Genomic DNA, 23963 nt, shown 5'->3' with positions numbered 1-23963 from the left:
TTTGTATTGTTTCAATCTAAACAAACAACAAAAATAAATGAAGTAGATAAAGAGTGGTCATACAGGTTTAACTGGTATTTGTGAGGAGGGGGATCCTTTGTCCAATGAGGTTGAAGGGTCGGGTATGAGTGTGGTGGTTTCCATGGACCAGTGGCAATTCGTAACAATGGCACTGTTTCTGCAAAGAAATGCTGCTGTTGAATTTTCTAAATGTCACAAAAAAAAAAAATGCTGTGGCACAAATTCAATTCAGTTCACCTCCACTGTATTGGTAAAAGAAAGACTGAACATTTTCATTTTATTTTTATTTCATTTACTTATTCATTGGTAATCTGGGGTGAGTGACCCTTTAAATGAGAGTTAAGGCTGATGCTCAAAGACAGCGGTGTGAGAGCTGACATCGCTGTGATACTGAAGGAGACAGGGCTCAGGTCTGGTGGACTCCAGCCTGGTCCTACCTGGCTATATTCTTCTTAATTTGCGAGAAGTGTTTCAGTTTGACGGACAAACAGGCAATGCAGTCTCTCTGTTTCCCAGGTCAGTGGGCCACATCCAAATATAGGATCAACACTGTGTACCAGTTATGGAGCTGGCACCAAATACACATGGTAACCTGCAAACATTTTATTCTTTACTTTTATTAGGAATAAAACAGAAAGTCAGATTAAAAGTCATCACTTTTGATAATTCTGTTAGAATTGACAGTTCCCCCTGCAAATATACAATAAGAATTTATTATGTGCTAATGAGAAGGCTATTTAAGTCAGAAAAAAAAGAAAATCTATTAACTTTTTATCACTTATTAGTTTTGGCAGGTGAGGTCCTCCATAAGGAGAGCAGTTTGCAGAGCTGTCTCATGTTACCAGGCTGTGTCAGTGCTGTGTCTCTGTGTCTCAGCCTAAATAGAACAGGATGGCATGTTAGAGGCCAGCTGACAGCGCAGAGGCCTGCTGCTGCTCACTGACATGGAGAGACTGGAGCAAGCTCTGTTCCGCCTGGAGCAAGGTAGGACTACTCTGCACTTTAATCATAGCATGTTAATAATACTGCACAGTCAGAGCGCAACTATTTCACACACTACACCACAGCACCACAGCACCACAGCAACACTACACTGTCACCATACTGTGGAGTGCAACTGTGCTACAATCACCCATAGCGGAATAATACAACGTGCACCATGTGTTACAGGTTTAACCTTTAACAGATTTGTCAGGGACTTGTTCAGTTTATTCCAGTCTAGTTTGTGTAATGCACCAGTATTGTGAGGCTACTTTAATATATCATAAACAAATTTCCTTACTGTGGGACTAATAAAGGCTCATTTCATCTTAATCTTAATCTTAATTTTAACAACATTGAAGAAAAAAACAACAATGTGTGTTCATATTGTTTGTGCATTTATGCTCTGAATATTTACTGTTTAATGAAAAATGATCAAACACATCAGATAATTTATCTTTAACACTACATGTGATAAAATATATATCGAAGGCATAGAAAATTATAAATCAAAGGACCCAGTGTATGAATATTGCCTTCGTCTCCCATTCACTTCAGATTCACAGGTCAGAATTCACCTTTGCTCAACTTAAACTGGGCAGATCAGGTTGTTTGGCCAGTACACACGCTGCTGCAGTGTGCTTAGAAATGAGACATTAAATGTTATGTTTTATCATTAGATTTGGGACACTATTACACTACCAGATAACAAACCTTTAGCAGCACTCTCATGCTCTGTTTGTGATTGCCCTGATCAAAAGTTATGGGTGGTGGGTAAATCTCATGATTGGAGATGTAATGTGACCAAGCTTTAAGGTCTCCAATAGCAGCATGTTTCAAATAAAATCTGTGTCTGGTTCTGGTTTGGTTAAATACAGTGACACAAGCATGTCATGATGTAGGTACTGTATGCGTGTACTGTGCTCCACATGCTTGGTCCTACGTTGTTATGGTGCCCGTCAGTGAAATTTACTGATGTGATATGGCCATAAGCAGGAGGTGACAGGAAATCATGTGGGTAGGGTTGTAAAAATGACCCACAGACTGACAGAGAGACCTCTGCTGACGTGCTAGTAATGAGAGTAAAATAGAAGACAACAAAAGTAATTAATGATAAAAAAAACATTTTTCAGGCACACTAATATTAAAAAGATAGATCAGCATGAACTTATGGTAAACAGAGTAATCACAGTCTCACTTGGCACCATGTGTGCATTAACACAGTGTATTCTAGTTGCCCTCATTACTCTCACTGTCTTCAGGCTTTGAGCTGCAGTTCCGTCTCGGCCCCACCCTCCAGGGTAAGGAAGTCCAGGTCTACACCAACTATCCTGCCAAAGGCCACAAATTTGATCGCCTCAAGTTCCATCCTTTGGACTGGGTCTATCCAAACGGCCAGGAGGATGACTGTGATAAATACTGCAGACTAGACTTAGTGGTGGCTGGATCATACCAGTACTACTTCTCCTGTGGGTAAGTTGTTCTGTCACCACTACTGCATTGTCTGTTCTTAAATCTTGTATGAAAAAATAACTGAAATTATAACTGATACAAGGTTAAGGCTTTGCACTTCAGCAGCTAAAGTCTTGAGAGTCAGTGTGCACAAGAATGTCCAACACAACTAATTATTTCAGTGTATAAACTTATTTTAGGAGCCTCAGCTACATTCAGCTGATGGATTGATTAATGCCACCCATTGCAGACCCTAACTTAATAACATTTCTTTTTAATTAACATTTGATTGGTAGTTAATGACAAATTGTAATGCAGTGAAAGGGCTCACCATATATATCAACATCTGAAATTTCGTGTGTCACAGCGAGAAGCTGCTGAAATTACCATTTGCATTTGGTTTTGTAATTTGAGCAAGAGGACACAGCTCAAGCATTTGTACACGTAGTATAGGTAAATTTTCGCACTGCACTACCTCATCTGCATTAATGCAAACCCAATCAGACGAGACATTCCACCCACCTTTGGATAAAAAGCAGGTTATCTTGGAGCCGGAAGAGTCGCAAGTGCGAGTGTAAAAAATGAGCTTCATCGGCTTCATGCAGTAATTATGGTATGTGTCCAGTTTATCAAGTATTCATGCATATACTGATATATGTGTGTCTTTTTTAATGACAGAGATAAAGAGAAAGTGAGTGGTGGCTACATCGTTGTGGATCCAGTGCTGAGGGTGGGAGCCAGCAATGACATCCTCCCACTGGACTGCATCAGCAGTCAAACATACTTGGCCAAGTGCCTCGGCCCACTGGACAAATGGCTTGACAGGGTCAGGGTCGCAAAGGAGACTGGTGAGTGGGCTAGCATGGCAGGGCAATTTCTTCTGAATTAAAATCCTACAGGTACTTCACATTGCAACACTGACCGTACAGATATTGGGTAATAATTAATTTGAAGTTTACAAGTAAGATTAAAACAGAAGTCGGCCGCTGGCACCTCCTTCCAATGACCTCACACAAGTTGTGAAAGGCCACAAGCTATGATTTGTAGGGTATTGACATGTAGTCTGTGATATCTCTCTGCCAAGTCATGGCAAGAATTTATGAGCCTGTAATCCCCTTTGGCTCAGTGATCATCTAATCAGACAAAAATATCATGTAGTCTGAACTTGATATAATGGGTATCAGTCCCAGATGAGTAGTTCAAAGGAGTCTTACCCAGATATTTTTTTACCCAAATTATAGACCTGGGGGCTGTAAACATCCTCCATTATGGACTGTGGTATGACTGATTGCTCAGAACGCAACACAATAATGACTCTATGCAAAGTATAAAATCTATTGTACAATGTAACAATAACAATGGGTTCTTTATTTTAGTTTTCATGGTACTTTTGCTCTTTTTGGTTTAGGCTACAACATGATCCACTTTACTGCGCTGCAGAAGCTTGGTTCTTCTGGCTGCTGCTACTCCATAGCTGATCAGCTGGAGTTAAACCCTGACTTCTCACGTGATGGGACGTCCTACACCTGGAGGGACATTGGCAATCTGGTGGAGATGCTGAGGAAAGACTGGAACATGGTCTGCATCACTGATGTGGTCTATAACCACACAGGTAAAGTCATGGATGAATTACTAAAACTGGATAGGCTAATGGGCCCAACGAGTTGGAACGCTCCATGACATTCACCTCCAAAATAACCAGAAAGAGACAACCAGACAGATATACAGACAATCACAGACAAAAACTACTGTAAAGAGACTCAAAATGACCACAAAGAGATGAAAATCATCTATAAATTGATGCATAATAACCAAAAGAGACACAAAAAGACATCAAAGAGGTGCAAAACAACCACAATGAGACACAACACAACTACAAACAGGTGCAAAATGCCCACAAGGAAATGTAAAGCGACCATGAAGAGACAAATAATTTGAAAATAGATACAAATCAACCACAAAGAAATGCATAATCACCCCAAAAATGCACAAAACAATCACAAAGAGACACAAACTATCATGGTTTGCATACAGAGCACAGGATGGAGCATCAGCACAGGTGCAGGCAACAGGAACAAACAAGAACACAGCTCCACAACAAAGGCTATATGACAGCAACATGACAATCCAGCAGGGAGCAGGTGGAAGTGACTGATATAAGTATGGTGTCTGGTGTCTTATAAACCGTCCACGGGTAGAGTAGTTACGGTTGATGGTACTGAGCTGGTGGATGGTGTTAGAGCTTTGGGCAACAGCTGAATGGGTGTTTGCTGTCGGCATAATGTCACTCAGTTACATACCCTCACCCTTGGTGAGTGTGTAGTTTGCCTCTGAGAGAGATAAGTAGGAGTTACCCCTACTGCTGGCCTATCAGTGACTAAATCAGTTGCCAACAGCAACATAGACACAGGCTCCTCCAGTTTCTCAATTGTCTGAATTTTGGTATTTTCCCTGCACTGCAATTTTGCCTGCAACCAAGAGTCTTTTAATTTTTTCTCTAGTTATTGACACAGCTAGTTTGTGAGAGTCCATTTTCATAGACAAACATTTGCAGACATTTTAGTGCTATGAACATACAAATCTCCATCACTGTGTTTGAACTTCACGCCAGGTGAAAGCACAATATTTCTTAAGATAAAGGGCCTAACATGAAACCCTGAAGTACCCCTATGTTGTCCTGAAGAGAGTCAAATAAGCATTTCCCTATAGGTGGACCCTCTGGATGGTTGCTCGAATAAGATTTTATCCAAGAAAGAATACTTTGAGAAATTTATAAACGTTACCAGTGTAATGGTTTAATGGTTAACAGACCTTCTGTCACATGTAAAAGCTGAACCCAAATGGTAAGGTTAACAACCAAGTCCTTCTCACTCATGAGGGGGAAGGTATCCTGGGCAGGCAGACAGATTGATGATCCTGAAGACAAAGTGGACAGGTGTAAGATGAGACCACAGGCAAACAACAAGTTAATGAACACACAAACAAACAAGCGAGCAGGTAACCCTGAACCCAAACCGTAATGGACTGAATGCCTCACTGTGATTCAGATAATTAGCTGGTCAGTTACCCAACTCTCAGCAACCTTAGAGGTAACAGGAAGGATGCAAACATAGTTGGGTCACCTGATTTTAATATCAGAGCAAATGGATTATTTTTATGTAATAATGGGTGGCAATTGCACAATGACACAACTGTATTGTTCTGTGCTGTGCATTATTTTTACCTGCTGCTGCAGTGACTCCGTACGATGAGTGAAAAGTGATCTTGTCTTATTTTTAACAACCATAGTGACTGTGCTGTGGTGGAAATAAACCACAGCTGTTGGCCTTTCCAGCAGGCAGTTGTGGCTGTTGCATCAGCGTCTCAGTTTCCCCATTGACATTTAGTCTCTGTTCATGCTGAAGGTCATATACATAGATAGGCTGTCAGACCTCAGACAGAAAAACCTTCCTTTCTTAGATCTTCATTTACTTCAACTACAATGTGGTACATTCACGTTTCAGAGTGTTATCATCAGTATAGCTTGAATTCTGATGTCATTGCTTAGCAAAGCTATACGTAACCTTTTGCCACATCACCTTGTTGTCATCAGCTTCACTAAAGAGGCCTCATCTGTTAATTGAAATAATATTTTATTTTTTACAGCAACTGAACATATTTCAGTCTGTTTCCCCTATGGTGTTCTTGGTCTTCTGCACAGAAGACCATTGTTGTAATCAGTCAATTATGTAATTAAAGAAAATGTTGACGTGGCACTGGATACAGAGCTTACACTCCTCTCCTCTCCTCTCCTCTCCTCTCCTCTCCTCTCCTCTCCTCTCCTCTCCTCTCCTCTCCACTGTCTCTAGCGGCTGACAGTGAGTGGATTCACCTCCATCCTGAATGTGGTTACAACCTGGTGAACGCTCCCTATCTGAAACCAGCGTGGCTCCTGGACAGAGCTCTGTGGCACCTCAGCTGTGAGGTGGCTGATGGGAAATATACTGAACAAGGAGTACCAGCACTCATTCAAAATGAGCAGCACATAAATGTGAGACTTCATGTTCTTGGGTGCTTGTGAAAATAAGGTTCATCTTACATGTTTTTATTACCAATAACCATGTTGGTCAGTTTTTGTTTTTGTCCCCACAAACTGTTGGATGTTAAATCTGCTCAGTGTGAGGCAGCTCTGTCTCCTAGAAATCACCTTCATTTAGCCTGCAGCTAATTTGCAACAGCAAATTCTTATGGCAGAAAACTAATACTGCACATTAATGAGAAAACTGTGTTAACACACTTTTCAAGTCACAAATTGTATTTTCCACCATATTATTTAATCTTTCAATACAATATCTGCTCATGTTGACTACAGAATCATGAAGTATTTTTATAATTAGGCTATGTTCAGGCACTTGGTTGATATGACTAAGGTTTGGGTGAGGCTGTGGTCTTGGTGTGTCCCAGAAAAAATCTGTAGTGACTTCACACAAGATGCACAAAGTCTTTATAAATGGACACAATCATTTTTCACTAACCTGGACCAAACTGATTCTGCTGCCTAAACCTAACCACACACAGAACTCAGGATGTGAACCCCGTTACCTGTCGTCAAAGTTCTGCATTTTGTACTCCCATCATGCACCATGTCCACTTCCCTGTGACCTAATCCGCAATTCTGTTTGTCACCAGAGTGACACTGGGCAGTTGGTGCTGTATAATGTGACTTCTAGTAGACTAAATTGTGTAATGACACAATATAAGTATGTTGTGTGTAGCTTTATTGTCTTTTAGCTCCTTGTTTTGTTCTGCACCAACAGACTACATGGTGACCAATCACCAACTGACCTATACGATACTGTGCACCAGCGTTGGGCAAGTTACTTAAAAACTGTAAAAAGTTATTACAAATTAATCAATGAAAAAGTGATTACATTACTTTACTAATTACTCAGCAGAAAAATGTATGCATTTTACATTATTTGTTACCTTTGTTATTCATTTGTCAAGTCCATCAAAAGTGCCTTCAAACAACTCCGACACCTCCACACCCTCACATCACATCTTTTGTATTTAACATCTGTAGGAATGGAAAACAATCTGATTGAATGTTTTCTTCATTTTGCATTTGTGTGTGTGCGTGTGCGTGTGTGTGTGTCAGGCTCTGCGCTGCATACTGCTGCAGCAGGTCTTCTCCAGGCTCAGGCTGTGGGAGTTTCTGCAGGTCAGCGTGGATGCAGCTGTGGAGCAGTTCAAACAGCTGCTGCAGGCTGGTGAGACAACAATGATAGAGGAGCACACTTTAGTTACACACGCAACCTTTCTGCAATTGATACTGAACTTGAGAAATGTGCTTTTTTTGATGAATTATTTCAGTAATGATATGTTAGAATATTTCATTAGGTATTTTTAAACCACCAAGTTAAAGTCATGAAAACACAAGTTCAGAATGATGATGAGCTGTGTCTATGGACGTTTGTTCATATAGGTAATTCAGGTGTCAGGTCCAGGTCTGCTCCAGAGTGTAAGAAGCAGCTACTGATGGTGCAGGACCCTCAGCATCGACGCTTTGGAAACACAGTGGACATGAACTCTGCCCTGGACATATTCACACCTCACAGGTGACTCATCTCTCCAGCCTCAACATACTGGACTTTATTCCCCATGTGGCAGGCACAGTGTAGCCAGATACAGGCAGTCAAGATATTACAGTAATACTATTACTGTCAGCTTTTCACTGGTAGATTCTCTATGGTGAAGTATTTTAGATTTTTAGAATATATATCAAGAAAGTAGATAAAAATATGCACTGAATTACTCACAGGGCCTAACAGTATCATATGATGCTTGTATTAATGTGATCGATTTCTCTATCTCCCTTTCTCTAGTGACAGTATGAGCCCATCAGCCATCCAGGACTGCTGCAGCTGCTTCAGAAGGAGACTGGAGGAGCTGAACTTTGAACTGTACAAAGAGATGATCCACCACACAGAGAGGGTGCGTCTATGTGTGTATCTATGTGTGAGATTTGGCCTGCATAACAGATTTCTTTTCAGTTCTTACTGTTCAACTTTCCTTTTGGGTTCGACTTTTTGTTGAAACCCCACTGCTGTTTTATCTCCTCAGGCGACTAACTGCATTGTGGAAGGTGTAATTCATGAGCGTCTTGCTGATGAGGGACCTAAACTGGGCCAAGTTACAAGGAGATATCCTCTCTGTCCCAGGTAGCCTCTCCTACCATTAAATCTCACTACTGTAATTAGCTTAATTTTTTCCCCAAGAGATCAGAACACACAAGGAGAAAATGCAGTATAAAGTGTACAGCAATGTGAGGAATGTAGATCATTTTTAGAGATTCTAATAAATTAGTTACTGTACCCCCTTCAGGTATTTCACTTTTCCATTTGAAAAAATGGGTTTTGATGAAGAGGCGCAGCTGATGGCGCAGAGAGAGAAGGCGTGTTACATCCTGGCTCACGATGGCTTTGTGGCAGGAACTGATCTGCTGAGGAACTTTGCTGAACCAGGTAAACAACAGGTGTCACCTGAGGAGCTGGTATCCAGAGCTATGGCTCACCGCACAGTATCTTTTTTTTAACCTTGTTTTTGCATTAAACAAATGCTGGGTCATATAGCTCTTTATATTTCTCAAAACCAATGTGTATTCTTTCCTCACGAGAAACAGCTAGCAAACAGAGCTGGGCCAGGAAGTAAAAAACAGCTTTTTCTCTGGAGAGAAATGAGTTAGTTCAGGGGCAGCAAAATAGGGCAGGGCTGAGGGGGTTGTACATAGAAAATAACAGCGGTAGCTGTTTTGACAGACACTGTTTGGCAGCGGTGTGTTTTTATCATCCTACTTTTTCTTGCATGATTTATTTACTTGAAAATAAATAAATTGCTGTAATTGCTATTTCTCAAAGAAAATCGAATGCTAGTTAGGCAGAAAGGTTAGCTCAGGCTGGGAACAATCACCTGTGGACTGGCATATTGGTGAGAGGGTGAGTGATGACCGACTGTGCTTTATTCATGTGTCTATGTGCCAGGTATGATACTAATAACCGTGGTGATCTCCTGACCTTTCATCACATCATCAGGTCTGGTTTCTGACCAAAGGCCTGCAAACTGCTGACTAATCCACCAACCACTTTGACAAATTTGCTGACAAATCTCCCCATGCAGGCAATCAGATCTCACACAATGAATGGAGAGATACTACCAAGTTTCCTGAAGTGCCATCTCTCCTTCATTTCGTCCGCAGGCTCACAAGTCTACTTGCGGAGAGAACTGGTGTGTCAGGAAAACACTATCAAGCTTCGTTATGGAGAGAAACCAGAGGACTGTCCTTACCTGTGGACTCATATGAAGACATACACAGAGATTATAGCCGAGGTCTTCTCTGGTTTATGCCTGGTCAACTGCCTCTCCACCCCTCTGCATGTGGCTGAGGTATTCTCCTAACTACTCTTGCTGTTTCAGTGCAGCTGACTGATCCTGACTCTGCTGAGCATAACTCACGAAGGTGTTGCATGCATATTGTTGGTCATAATATACTATAAATCTTTCATCCTTAAGACCAATGCTATTGCTAGTACCTTTTTATCCTCCCCTTATCCATCACCTTGGTGCTAAGGTAACTGAAGTAACCATAAGCAGCACTAATGCTGGGCAGACACTAAGCAAGATTAAGATTTTAAACCTGAATTGGACAGTAGACCTAATTTCTGCCAAACTGGCTGTTGTTTGATACTCAATTTGAAGGTGGTGGTGTTGGTGGATCACTGATTAATTGTTTTAGTGATCAGTGACCTAGCAGGTAGATGAGCAGCTGCACATCTGATACTGCAACTTTGGTCGGCTGTTGCAGTTGGAGCAGTTCTACAATCTTCTGGTAGAGGATCTGTTATAAGATATAATGAACTCATTTTAACATCACTGGAAGAGGAATACACTGCAAACTATGTGTGTAATGTCGCATTTTGGAGAAGATAGTGTAAAATTTTGCAACTCTGTTAAAAATGTTTGATGGGGCCCACACAGAGTGTTAAGAAAAGAGAACTTGGACCCTTATCCGTAATTATGATAATTCATGACAACAGCAAATACTGCAGCGAATTAAAAGATGCATATGAGTCTCATCTAATTGTGGCCATTTATTTTGACAGACTCCAGGTTAACTGCTGTCTACTTTATGTGTTGGTCCCTGTAGGCAATGCTTGCAGCAGCCAGAGCCATCAAGCCTAACCTCTATGTGATAGCTGAGCTCTGTACCGGCAGTCAGCTTATTGACAATGTCTTTGTAAACCGCCTGGGAATCACCAGTTTGATGCGAGGTACTGACCCCGACCCCGAGCTCGATCCTGATCCCATCTCCTCGCTCTTCTCCGCTCACTGCTGTGCTGGAAAGTGCACACAGTTTAGAAAAAGCACTGCGAAGTGTAGTGGATTGTAAAGAGCAGCTGTGAGCTGTTTAGACTGGGAATGACACTAAATATCTTCTTCCTTTTCTCTTTCTTCTTCTTCTCCTTTGGCTTTTGAATATAACTGCATCTCACATGAACATGAATTTTCCATATTATCACTGTTTTTCTGTTTTTAATACAAATCTGTTAAACTATCTATCCTTGGTAAACCTGTAATTTTCACCTGCTCCCTTAATCCTTTCAATTTAAACCGTGGTTCATCATCATGTTGCATGTTAAATCATTCCTCTCTTTTTTTTTTGCATGTCTTCTTTGTTCATCTATCTACCTCCTCCTTGTCTTTCTGGACTTAACTCTTTGCGTACTTTTGCATGGTGTGGGGGTGACCCTGCTGGCTGTGTTTGGTGTGTTTTGGCTCTGCAGTACATGCTCGATCAGGCTCGTGCTCTGAGACCAGACCTGTATGTGGTGGCTGACCTGTTAAATAGGAGTGAGGAGCTGCAGAATGCCTGTGTGACTAGGCTGGGCATTACCTCACTCATCAGAGGTAAGCAACCACACCAGCATCGTGTGTGTAGTTCCAACTGCTACATTTTCACATGATATGTACCCCTGTTATTCAGATTTAATTTTGTTCATGAGTTAGGGCTGCACACAATGACAAAAATACTGAAAATGTATGCAATCAGACTAGTCAAATACAAATGGCAACCTCCAGTGCTGAAAAATTAAGTCAACATGGAAAAAAACCTGCAGTTCCTCAAATGACCACTAGAGGCTGGTTCCAAAAGTGAGTCAATCCACTTGTTAAAATGTTTACAGCCTGGTATAAACAGAAGTTATGGTCTCTCGCTAAGTTCTCCCTTCATGACAACTGTACAGGGATACATTTTTATATGACGAGTTGGGATGTTTCAGCCATACTTGGTGATCTGAGCATGTTTTCATATACAGTAAATCTTGTCATCATTAATACTTGCTGATATGAGGTGCAGAAGCTTCTCTTCCCTCTGTATCTCTGCCAGATGCTGCAGGTGCTGCAGAAAGTCAGGAGGAGGGGCGCTGGCTGTCTTGGTTTGGCAAGGAACCTGTCGGTGCCTTCATCCAGCCCAGCCTTCGGCCTCTGGTCCCAGCTGTTGCTCACACCATGTTCATGGACATCAGCCCAAATGATCACAGTCAAATCCAGGTATGTTTTCATCTAGAATACAGACTAAATAACCAAATATTTTACTGCTGACATAACTGACATATCTTCCACACCCACTACTAAATATACTGCCACTCATTGTTTACATTATTTTACTGTGTTTTTTGTGCTGTTATTTTACTGTTTACTGTACAATAGGTGATTCTGATCTAATACGCATTTTGTCAAGTTCAGTCTCCTTGTGCTCCACTGGCACAAATAAAAATCTGTTCTTGCACAGCACTGGCAGTATAAATGGGAAATAAACAGAGTGGCTCAGACTGCCAATTCCAGCCAAAGAAGGCACTGAGAGCAAAGGCAGGAAATCTAGGACATGCTAGAGGGGAGTGCCATTGTAAGGATTACAAAGAGAAGGTGCAGTCTACCCTTCTGTTGCTGCCACACTGTGTGGAATTTTGAATGGGATTGATTGGGACTGCAGATAAGAGACCGGTGGTTGACTGGGGTTAAGGCGAGTGTGAAGGTGAGTGCATGCAGGAAGGTCTACATGCAGCGATCTGATAGCAGTTTTCTCCATACCATAATCTTATTGTCAAGAAGAAGAGATGGCTGAGGAACAGCCAGAGGAAGAACAACAAAAATTGAAAAAGAAGGGGCAAGGGTAAAAAGCTGTAAAACAAAAACACAACAGTGGACAATGGACATTGGACTGGAAAAGAAATTCAACCCTGGACTTAGCTGCCTTTTGCCTGTTGTGTTGTTTCAGAATTGTTCAGTTTATGACTTCTTGCCCAACTCTACCCTGGTTTCTATGGCCTGTTGTGCTACAGGAAGCACTAGAGGATATGATGAGCTTCTTCCTCATCAGGTAAAGTATAGCATCTCTCCCTGATATCTGAACATGAATTTTATTGAATTTCAGATGGTCTTCATATTTTTTTAATTCAACTAATATGAGACAAATTACGCACAAAACCATAAACATTGTTTCTACCCATAACCTGTCCAACTTGTGAATGTGGATGAGCACACAACTTTTCCACTGGACATCTGGGAACTATAATGACCTACAGAAAATTTCAGCGGCAATTGGCATTAGTGGTTCTATTTTGTGTCATTTAGCCACATAATGACTAAAAGAGACAGAGGCTGTTTTATGTAAATATTTTCATTAGATTTTGTAATGCATTATGTTATGCAAAAAAATCTATATTTGATTTCAATATATTATTGATTTCAAAGAACTAATCCAATATTGTCAGTAGAATATTTTAATGGGCTGATCCTGTAACCACCTACAAAAGAAAATGATCTTATCTGTTTTGTTAGCTGTTCAGGGATTAACCTTTAGTGTGTTGTTCAGATCTCAGAGGATCATCAGTACACTTACTGGAACTCTGACCAGGTCAACCTGCAGACTGGGATCGTGGCTGCCAAGTTGGCTCTGAACAGGCTTCACCAGGAACTGGCTGCTGAGGGCTTCACGCAGGTCTGTTCTCTCATTCACATACAGCATGAATACCTGGACCAGCCAGAGCTCTTTGGTGCCTGACTTTTTATTTTTGTTTCCTGATATTATTTGTGCGTGTTAATGAAAGGCAACAAAAACAAGATGCAGCTGAGGGAGAATGTAAAACAGAACCTGGGCAGAGGGGGCCGATGTGACGCTTCATGCAGTCCCGCTGAAGAGAACACATCTCCTGCTGCCTTCATGAAATATGTTTGACATAGTTAATAACAAACTTCCTGTGAGCTTGTTATTTGTATGCAGACAGACTGCACACTTAATGAAATGAGGTACTAAAACAGAGTAGTGGACACATTTCTTTCTTTTCAGTTGAAGTGTTTAACTCCGATTTTTGTTACCAGTTGGAGGCAAATATTAGTTTGTCTACAGGCTGATAGATCTCAGTGGCGAACTGAAGTTTGACTTATAAACTCGTGATGAGATTCAGGACACACAGCTTCACCTTTTCATTCTCGTTACCATCAGCTTTGCTCATGCCACCATGAAACTTGAGGCCGCTGAGCCTGAAACAATATGATAATTATCCCTCAAATGTAATGTAGATTCCTCCTCAACCCCCTCATGAAACTGGAATCATGACTTGATTTGTTTCCATACACTAAATCCAGGCTTTCTGCTGTCATTTTCTGGTTGGATGTGCAGGTGTATGTGGAACGGCTGGGTGAGGGCGTGACTGCAGTGACCAGACACTGTCCCAGCAACCACGAGTCTGTGGTGGCTGTGCTGCGAAGACCAGTCAAGAATCCGGAGAGAAACCACTATACACATGATGTTCCACCCATGTTCATACCAGGTGATTGTCCTGCAACCTCATCCTCAGCCTAAACCTTTGTCTTTAAGCTTATCCTAATCCTCAGAGGCACGCTACATCCACTTTCAGAGACTGGAATCAACCTGGACTCTTTGTTTATTAACTGTACAGGTCAGGTTAAAGAGGTGGTGTTGGAGGCTGTGACCATTGTGAGTGACACCAACAGAAAAGATGACAAAAACATCAGTGGGCTGTCAGCGTGCACTGTCGAGATCAGAGAACACATTCAGGTGTGTACTGCTGTCATCTTCAGTGGGTTTGGGAGTCTGATACACTGATGCATTCTGCACTGTGGGCCCGAAGCTCAGGTTCTGTGTGACGTGGCTAAGTGTTTCAAAATTCTTGCAGGTGAAGGACAGTGAAGTGGTGAAAAAGGCTGACACGGTTTTGAAACACAACAGTGTTGGTCAGGAGATAGTGTTTGAGAAGTTCACACCTGGCTGCATCGTCATCTTCAGGTGGGTCAGCGAGTGCTGTTCTTAATTTGACAGAATCACTTTTAGTTTTAAATGTGTCTGGTCTGGTTTGGCTCTACTTGTGGTCTATGTTCTTCTGCAGAGTGACTCTGGAGCCCGGGTCCCAGGAGCAGCTGGGGGCTCTGAGACGCCACCTGATCCAGTTTAGTCCTCAGTACCAGAGCGGCAGCCTGGCCGAACACAGCACTCCGTCTATTCTCACCAAGCCACTGATGACGTTCGTATGCCTTAACAATTAAAATAACAACAACAACAGCAACAATCATAATTGATCTCTTAATGACAATGAAATTATTGAAAAATAAAATTTCAACCAAACCTGAATAATGTTGAATGACTGTGCCGGGTGCACATATGTAGTAACCTCTCACTTACACTTTAGCAACAGGGAAAATACAGCTGTGATGTGATGATTCTGTCACAACCAGCAGTCGTACCACTTTAATGACACTTTCATTCCGTACCAATTATTGTCAAAGAGTAAACAATTGCAATATGTGCTCATTGGCACTTAATATTCTGCTGAGCTTAAGTGAATAAGAGGAAGTGAAGGAAGACCACTACTGAAACACACCCACTGTCATTGTAGGAAGCTTGACAACTTTCAGTTTTTCTAGTTCTACAGCAGATTGGATTTCTGAACGCTTCATAAAAAAGGATTCTGAAATGCTTGATAAATACAGGTCTAGATGAATATTTCCTGACAGTTGCCTAACAATCCTTTATCAGTACAGAAGACTCATTACAGTCTCTGTGTGATTCACGAGCCTTGATCAGTGCATAGATGTTTTTCCCCTAACCATGTCATTTTGTCATTTATCATCGTCATCACTACTGATCTGCTTCTTCTTCCTCAGCATCATGTCCAGGGTGACCCCGGCTGACATGAACATGCTGCTGTACCGCTGTGATGCTGAGGAGAGAGAGGACGGAGGAGGATGCTACAACATTCCTTCTTGGTTACCTCTCAACTATGGAGGCTTGCAAGGTACTTAAAGCACACAGATTAAAAGCCAGGCAAGTTGAAGGTATGCACCAGTATCATCATCATCATTATCATCATAGTCATCATCATCGCCTTTATCAACATCATGATTCCACAATTTGTGCTGTACCAGTTTTCATGAAGAGTTTATGGTCCTTAGGGCTGATGTCAGTGATGGCAGAGATTCGTCCGAAGAATGATCTCAGTCATCCGCTCTGTGACAACTTGAGACAGGGAGACTGGATGATGGACTATGTCTCCAATAGACTTTTGGCCAAGGGTGGAGCTGTGGGAGAGGTGAGCTTGGGTCAGATTAGCTCTCATGGTTTTACTAGACCTGGTTAATATTGTCACAAGCCATCAATAACTAATGAGGGAAACTCCAGCACTTGTGAGAGTCAACTCCTCAATGCTGCAGAAACAAAGTCACCATCAAATCAGCAGTTAAAACCTGACCATGGAGCCTCATTGTTGAACTTGAAAACAGTGGTGCACCCACTGTCCACCTCCTGGACTGGAAAAAAAAACATACCCAGTAAATCCTGCACTGGCTATGTGTACTAGATAGCAAAATGAAACATTGGCCCAGTATACACCCTGGTTTCATGGCCCGAGTCTGGCCCATATACTTCCATATCTGGGTAGATTCCAGCTGTTACCCTCCATGTGCCAGATTTGGTCCAGATGTGGAAGTAGCATATGACAATTGTGCTGTATATGGGCCAGACTTGGGCTGTGGAACTGGGCAAAGTTGGCAAATAAGGGATTTAACACAGGAGACAGGGCTGGCAGAGCAACCAGCCAAGAATATCAACTAATAAAATATAAACTATTAAAATTTTGTGATATTTCTGTTTGTCACTTGTGGACAGAGGATGTTTAGAAAATCTGTCTGCATTTGTGTGAATGTGGCTTTGGAGCTGCTGAGATATTGCTGCTCTCTGTACAGTGCAACGCAGTGGAAAATCTTTGTAGAGTTGATTGCTGTTGACCTTTGACCTACAGGTGGGCCACTGGTTGCAGGCCATGTTTGGCTACCTGAGACACATCCCCCACTACCTTGTGCCTTGCTACTTTGACGCCATCATCCAGGGCGTCTACACCACCGCTCTGGAGGCTGTTTTCAAACGCATGTCAAGGTCTTTTTTTCTTAGTTTACTTTCTCTACTAGTTTTTGATGGATGGATTACTTATATGGGTTTTTCATACATACAGTATTACATCATATTTTGAGTACAGTATTTGAATGGTTACACATTGTTCTTCAGACTCTGTGCATCAGCACATTGAATTTGAAAAACAAGCAAGGATATTTCAAATTAAATTATCTGGAATGTATATTATTTAACTCGACTTTAATGCACATTAATCTATAACAATTATATGTTTTGCATGCCTAGTAGTTTGATTTATTCCATTGTGGATTCTCCAGACTGATTCTGCATCATAATCTGACTTAAAATGATAAATGATGAATTCTCTGCTCACCTGTCTATTGTGTTCCCTTAGCTTTGTGCAGAATGGGTCCAGCCTTGTTAAACAGCTGGCACTGGGTTCGGTGCAGATGTGTGGTGTGTATCGCAGTTGGGCCCTGCCAGCCCTATCTCCTCACCTGAAAGATGCTACAAATGGACTTGATGAAGCCAGTGACCAGGAGGAGCTGGGCTGTATGTCACTGGCAGCAGGTCTGTGTTTCCACTTTTGCTCTCACTTTTCATAAGATTAGAAAAGGACATTCCTGCGCTGAAGCCACTCAATATACATAGTGAAATAAATATATATACAATACAAGAGTATTGTTTGGTCAAAAACAAGTGTCCACTGTAGCTGTTTTAAAATATTACTGAACTTTTTTTATTCGATAGAGAACTTTATTAATCCCAAAGGGAAATTATAGTGTTAGAGCAGCCACTGAAAATCACAAAACAATCAGGTAGCAATACAGTTATAGGCTACATTATATACAGTAACTAAACTGACTAAATAAAGTATGGAAATAGAAATAACTAGAAAAGAATAGGGAAGACAATAGAGGCGAAAGATAGATCCATAGCCATACTACATGTAGGTTTTGTTCAACATATAGTCTGTGAAATAAAGTACATCTTATATTAGTGTACTAAATAGGTTATACATACACCAGTGCCCAGAGATAAAAGCTGTTGCTCTTTGCTTCAGGTCTTCCTCACTTCTGTGCTGGCATATTTCGTTGTTGGGGTCGTGACACCTTCATTTCGCTGAGAGGATTGCTCCTGCTGACCGGGAGACACCTGGAGGCTCGGTGAGTCTCCGCACAACTTCACCAGACGGGAACTTACTGTAGACTTCAAGACATTTAGACCACGGTATATTCAGTCTGTTTGGACTGAAGACAAAACAAACTAATCTGATTAGTGATGAATCCCACTGCTGTGTCCAGCAGCATTAAACTATTGTCCTGACTACCACAGGAACATCATCCTGGCATTTGCGGGAACACTGCGTTATGGCCTGATCCCCAACCTGCTGGGCCAGGGTGGCAGTGCTCGCTACAACTGCAGGGACGCTGTGTGGTGGTGGCTGCAGTCTATCCAGGAGTACTGCACACTGGTACCTGATGGTGTCTCCATCCTCAAGTGTCCTGTTTCCAGGATGTACCCCAACAATGTATCTGAGCCTCAGCCTGCTGGAGCATCGGTAGGACTTGGTGCTATGTTCTTATTGGTTCTTTACATGATCGAGAGCCACTGTCGATCAAATCCATACCAGATACTATAGTTACTAAAACCATAGTCTTTTTCTTTTATACTGTATTAGACATGAATAAACTTAGTTCAATCGCTAGTCTAAATAACTAACACATACTATAGAAATTATCTGGTTCCATGCAAAAAAGTCCAAGGTACATGCCTACTCAAACTTCTGTCACATCAGCTGCTAATAGCAGCTAAAGATTGTGCTAGTGGGAAAAGTGAAAACACAGTTTGAATTTCCTACCGTTCTGATTCACACACTAATCATTTGATATGGATCATTTGAAAAGTGTGTTTTTTCCTCCAGGATCAGCCGCTGTATGATCTGATCCAGGAGGCCATGCAGACACACATGCAGGGTATTCAGTTCAGAGAGACCAACGCTGGCCTGCAGTTAGATCCCAACATGACTGAGGAAGGTATTTTTATGTGCTTATAACAATACTACTAACTGATGCTTAGGTCAGGCTACTCCCTGTTCCCTGTGTAGATTAAACTGTGAATTCTGAAAAAGCCATTTATGTGTTATTAGTGCTGAAATTAGGGTCACAAATCAGTCACCTATTGAATCAACCTTTTTGAGCCTGTAAACATAAATTTGGACATTTGCAGAAAAGATTTCTATTTGTCAAAAAAGAGAATAAAATATGTGAACAAATCAAAACTGTGTATAAACTCAGCACTCAAATTTCCCACACAGTGTTTTTACACCTGAATCTGATTGGACAATGACAGTCCATCATAAGGCAGAGTCAAATCAGACAGCAGGTGGTTCTGTTACTTAAATCTCTGCCACAGGTCCTGAAAGATAAAGAAGAATTAGACAGATGACGGCATTTTATAAGAGTTCGGTTTTGGACCTAAATGGAAGTGCAGACCAGGAGGCAGAGAATCCTTAACGGGCAATTGTAAATTTGAGTGATGCATGGATCTGGGCTCCCACTAGGATTCAATGTGGAGGCTGGAGTGGACCAGACCACTGGCTTCATCTATGGAGGAAACCGTTTCAACTGTGGGACTTGGATGGACAAGATGGGCGAGAGTGAGAGGGCGCACAACAAGGGAGTCCCTGCTACACCCAGGTATGTTTCCTCCCTTTTCTCCAGCTTTGTTTGTCCCACAAACATCCATCATTATTATTTTTATTCTGTGTAAACTTACTGAGGACTGGGATTTCTCAGGCTCTGGTTATACTGCATGAGTACCACTTATGTAAGTGATAAATGGCCTTATTGTCTGTGAAGATTGTCAGAACAAACCTGTTTGCCCAACAATTTCAGATGATCAGGTTGCATACCTGTAAAACTATAGAAACCAGTGTGACCTGAAAACTCCTCCTCCCCAGAAAGAATAAAAAGACTTAGTTACCCACTGATGTTCTTTTGTTTCAAATACATGGCTTTGACTTGGCCATTGAACAGGCTGGGGTGGTCTGGTACCATGTAGTTCCATGTAGGTATGTGATGGCTAAGGCTTTATGCTTTGTCGTAGACGGTGGTGCAGGACAAAATAATCTCACCACACAACTATTTATAATAACATGCTTGATTTTATTCATCATATGCAATCAGTTGTCCATTCTTGCTTCCTGTAGCTTCACAACATTTCTTAAATGTGGGCCCCTCAGTATCACAGCAGCGAACTGGTGATAACAACTCATGTCACAAATTAAATAAATGTAAATGTAGGATTTGATATGTTAGGCTTTTAATTTCTCATAGGCTTTCTTAATTTCTCATATAGCCAGAATTTCAGTGGGTTAAATAGGCCACTGGCAGTAATGGAATGAGATACTAAGACAGTGTTGTGGGTACATTTCTTTATTCTGAGCTGATGGAGTGTTTGTCCTCCAGTCAGCAGCTGGAGGTAAACAGTAGTTTATCTGGAGGCCGATGAGTCCCGGTGATGAAACAAAATGTGAAAGACAAACCTCTGTGAAACTGTGAGGAGGTTCATGATATCAGCGGCTGAGATGGCAGGCAGAGGGACACCAGTTTTTACCTAGACACACCTTCTGAGTTACATAAATGGACAAACTGCTGTGAATCTCTTTGATCTGCAAAGTTATCTGTGTGTGTGTGTGTGTGTGTGTGTGTGTGTGTGTGTGTGTGTGTGTGTGTGTGTGTGTGTGTATCTATATCTGTGTGATCTAGGGATGGCTCTGCAGTGGAGATAGTGGGTCTGTGTAAATCCACTGTATGCTGGCTTGTGAAGCTCCACAATGATGGGCACTTCCCCTATGCAGAGGTCAACATCTGCAGAGGAGGTACAGCCATTCATTTACACTAACATGATCTACGGTGGCTTGCTTTGTACCTCATTTTAACACCACATCTGTTGAACATGTAAATATAGTCAGAGGTGCACAAGGTTGACCCATATTAAGTGCTGAGAGGGTACTGCCGCCTTGCCTTTGTTCACAACTTCAAAAACCCGTTTTGAGACAATTGTTGTAGTATTTACAGTATCAGCTCTAAATGGGCTCTCATTGGCTGAAATCAGCATGGAAGATTGAACGAAACCATTTCAGTTTACTGCTTTCCTTCCTAAAAGCGTTTGTGGTCATTTAATGAATTGATTTGACACTTTCTATGACCATTTTAAACCATCCTCCTCTTCATCCTAGGACAGACATACTCTGTGACGTATGTGGAGTGGGACGCTCAGATCCAGGAAAACTTTGAGAAGAAGTTCTACATCTCCCACAATCCCCAGGACCCTGAGGAGAAACAACCAGAACTGGTCCACAAAAGAGGCATCTACAAGGACAGCGTTGGGGCTTCCAGCCCCTGGTGTGACTACCAGCTCCGGCCTAACTTCCCCATTGCCATGACGGTGGTAAGCATAGTGACAACTGCTGTGCCTGAGTGTACATTTGTTAACTAAATCACTAATCTCAGAGAGCAATGAATCAAATGTCTGATTTTTCTTTGTTATTTTTTATTAGCAGTGTTGAAAATATTTAAGTAGCGAAGTGTTTCATTTGAAGCTGGTTGTTACGACCCTCTTTAGAAAACAGGTTAATCTGTCATACTCATCAGGTATGGCGCTTTACTTTGAAAAACAAATAATGTGAGAAAACGATACATTCACATCATGAGACTAATTACAATAATTAGTTTCACAATTTACTCCAACTGTTGTTTCCTGCACAAATTTCATCATGAACATGTTTGTGTGTGTGTGTGTGTGTGTGTGTGTGTGTGTGTCTGATACAGGCTCCTGAGCTGTTCACTGTGGAGAAAGCCTGGGAGGCTCTGAGTGTAGCTGAGAAGAAGCTGCTGGGCCCCCTGGGAATGAAGACCTTAGACCCTGAGTTAGTTTCCTGAGTGTTGAGCACTGTCAGCTGAATTCACGACATCAACACTGACCTGCGGGACTGTTTGGATTTGGAGGGTCAACATGAATGATTGAAATAATGAATAAGTGGTGGTTTGTGAAAGGATAATTCTGTTTTATTTGAATCTTGTGTGTGTCCTCTAAATGTGGCTATTGTGGCTTAAGTAATTACATCAGCTGTAGTTACAGTAGACAGCTCTCCAGTTAGCTGACATAGGGGTGGAAAGAGTGCTGGAAAATTGCATGTAAATAAAAGTAATGTTATTTAAAAGACATTTTACTCAAGTAGAAGTAAAATTACTGTGTTACACGTTGTTACACTCATGCTGCCTCACATCTACAGCTTCATCTGTGGTGAAGCTGCATAGTCTGTGTTGAGGTGCAGCGCAGCTCTGTCTTTCATTAGTTTACATGTGTAAGTTGTTTACAGTCTGTGGCATATGTGCATGCTGACGCGAAAATCCACCAGTTCATGTGCCCTGGCAGAATTACAAGCCCCCCCCAACCCCTCCTGATAGCAACTAATCTCCATGGTAACAGCAGGGTGACCCAGGTGTTGCTGCACAAACACACTGCTGCAGCTTGTGCTGGAACCGTGCTCTGCTCAGTTTCTTGTTGCCATGCGTTCCACCACACTGTTCACCTGAAAGCTTTTCTGTCCCTTGCTGCTACTACTGTTCGTACAACATTTAAAGGACCCCACCTCCACCCAAGCACCCACCTGTAGGCTCTAACTCTGTTTTACCTGTAAGGGGCAGTTGAGAATCCTTTATGTGCTGGTGATGAGGTTGGAGTCATCAAATTTTATATATTCTACCATCAAATAATAATGTATTCCCTGTGAGTTGGCCAACTGAATGGTTAGAAATGATAGACAAAACTAATCTTTAAAAAAAAAAAAAAAAAAATCAAATTGTGTACATTATTTGTAATCAACTGTTCCTTTGAGGTCTCTGACACATGCACTGTACAAATAATGCAAGATGATGTTCTCCTTCTACCCTGTTTTTCTGCAGTGACATGGTGTATTGTGGAGTCTACGACATTAACATAGACAATGAAAACTTCAACCAAGCTAAGGGCTTCAACTATCATCAAGGCCCAGTAAGCGAACGTACAGTATTCCCCTCCCGACAGCAGGTATTCAGCAGCTTCTGACTCCTGTTTCCTTCCTTTTCAGGAGTGGCTGTGGCCCGTCAGCTACTTCCTGCGCGCAAAACTTCACTTCGCCAAGAAAATAGGAAAGGAGACATATGATGAAACTGTAAACCTGGTGAAAAGCGTTCTGTCTCATCATGCTGTTCACGTGGAGAGGTATGAATCACACCAGCAGCTGTCACTGTTACTGATCCTCTGATCTGTCGGTGGACTTTTAGCTTGTTTAACTTGGTGTTGAAGATGTAGCAAATGCAGGACAATGATGATTCCCATGAATTAATGAGTTTCAACTTTCTTCTTTCAGGTCACCGTGGAAGGGGCTCCCTGGGCTGACCAATGAGAATGGCCAGCACTGTCCCTTCAGCTGTGAGAGTCAAGCCTCATCCATTGCTACCATCCTGGAGGTCCTGTATGACCTTTGACTGCTGTACCCCAAACAACACCATCAACAGTTAGAATTGTTATTTCCTGCTGCATAATTCTGTGTTTCCCTAAGGGCAGGCTGTGTCCTCTGAATCTGAAGTGTTACAAATTTATAGGAATTCAAGAATTTGTGAATAAGGAAGAGTGGGAGTGAACACGCTGCTAAAACTGTGATAAGAAACTGAACACATTCAAGAATTTATTTAATGTAATAAATCAAAAATGTAAAATTACAAAGCACATGTGTCTTTTTTTTTTTTTTTACTATAGCCATCAGTCAGAGTGGTTTTACTCATGGCACAATAATAATCAACACAAACTCTAATCAACATGGTATAAAAATTTAAACTTATAAACTACGATAAAGGAGCTCAGCCATGGTTTGTCTTTGTCTTTATTATTGATTAGCTTTTGATCCAGTCTGGACTTTCATCCAGTCAAAAGCACTGTAATAATACCACAGAAATACCTGCGGCTAAATACAGTTTAAATAAAGAATATATTCCACTAT

The 23963-nt window shown here is 41.6% G+C and overlaps 1 protein-coding gene across 2 annotated transcripts; it reads left to right on the top strand.

The window, feature by feature from the left end:
• The first annotated feature begins 904 nt into the window (after positions 1-904).
• On the top strand, positions 905-23689 carry LOC139625507 (glycogen debranching enzyme-like). Of its 2 annotated transcripts, none has more exons than XM_071485543.1 (33): positions 905-1005; positions 2265-2475; positions 3133-3302; positions 3863-4066; positions 6303-6484; positions 7592-7703; positions 7919-8051; positions 8319-8427; positions 8557-8654; positions 8818-8957; positions 9689-9876; positions 11274-11397; positions 11876-12039; positions 12767-12868; positions 13364-13489; positions 14171-14321; positions 14451-14569; positions 14688-14797; positions 14898-15032; positions 15673-15803; positions 15961-16097; positions 16806-16939; positions 17310-17485; positions 17979-18081; positions 18251-18476; positions 18840-18951; positions 19479-19614; positions 20686-20798; positions 21159-21370; positions 21751-21848; positions 22888-22975; positions 23052-23185; positions 23334-23689. In XM_071485543.1, the coding sequence occupies exons 1-33, from the start codon at positions 966-968 to the stop codon at positions 23449-23451; spliced, it is 4536 nt and encodes a 1511-aa protein (XP_071341644.1). In that variant the 5' UTR covers positions 905-965; the 3' UTR covers positions 23452-23689. The 2 variants fall into 2 exon arrangements, with proteins under 2 accessions (XP_071341644.1, XP_071341643.1); XM_071485542.1 differs by lacking the exon at positions 11274-11397 and adding an exon at positions 10637-10760.
• The last annotated feature ends 274 nt before the right edge of the window (positions 23690-23963 follow it).

Source organism: Trachinotus anak, unplaced genomic scaffold (assembly GCF_046630095.1).
Source record: "Trachinotus anak isolate AG129_WGS33_773 ecotype Australia unplaced genomic scaffold, CSIRO_AGI_Tana_v1 ptg000009l, whole genome shotgun sequence".
Lineage (NCBI taxonomy): Eukaryota > Metazoa > Chordata > Actinopteri > Carangiformes > Carangidae > Trachinotus > Trachinotus anak.
The sequence above is the reverse complement of the archived record's forward strand: the minus strand, read 5'-3'. Positions and strand labels throughout refer to the sequence as shown.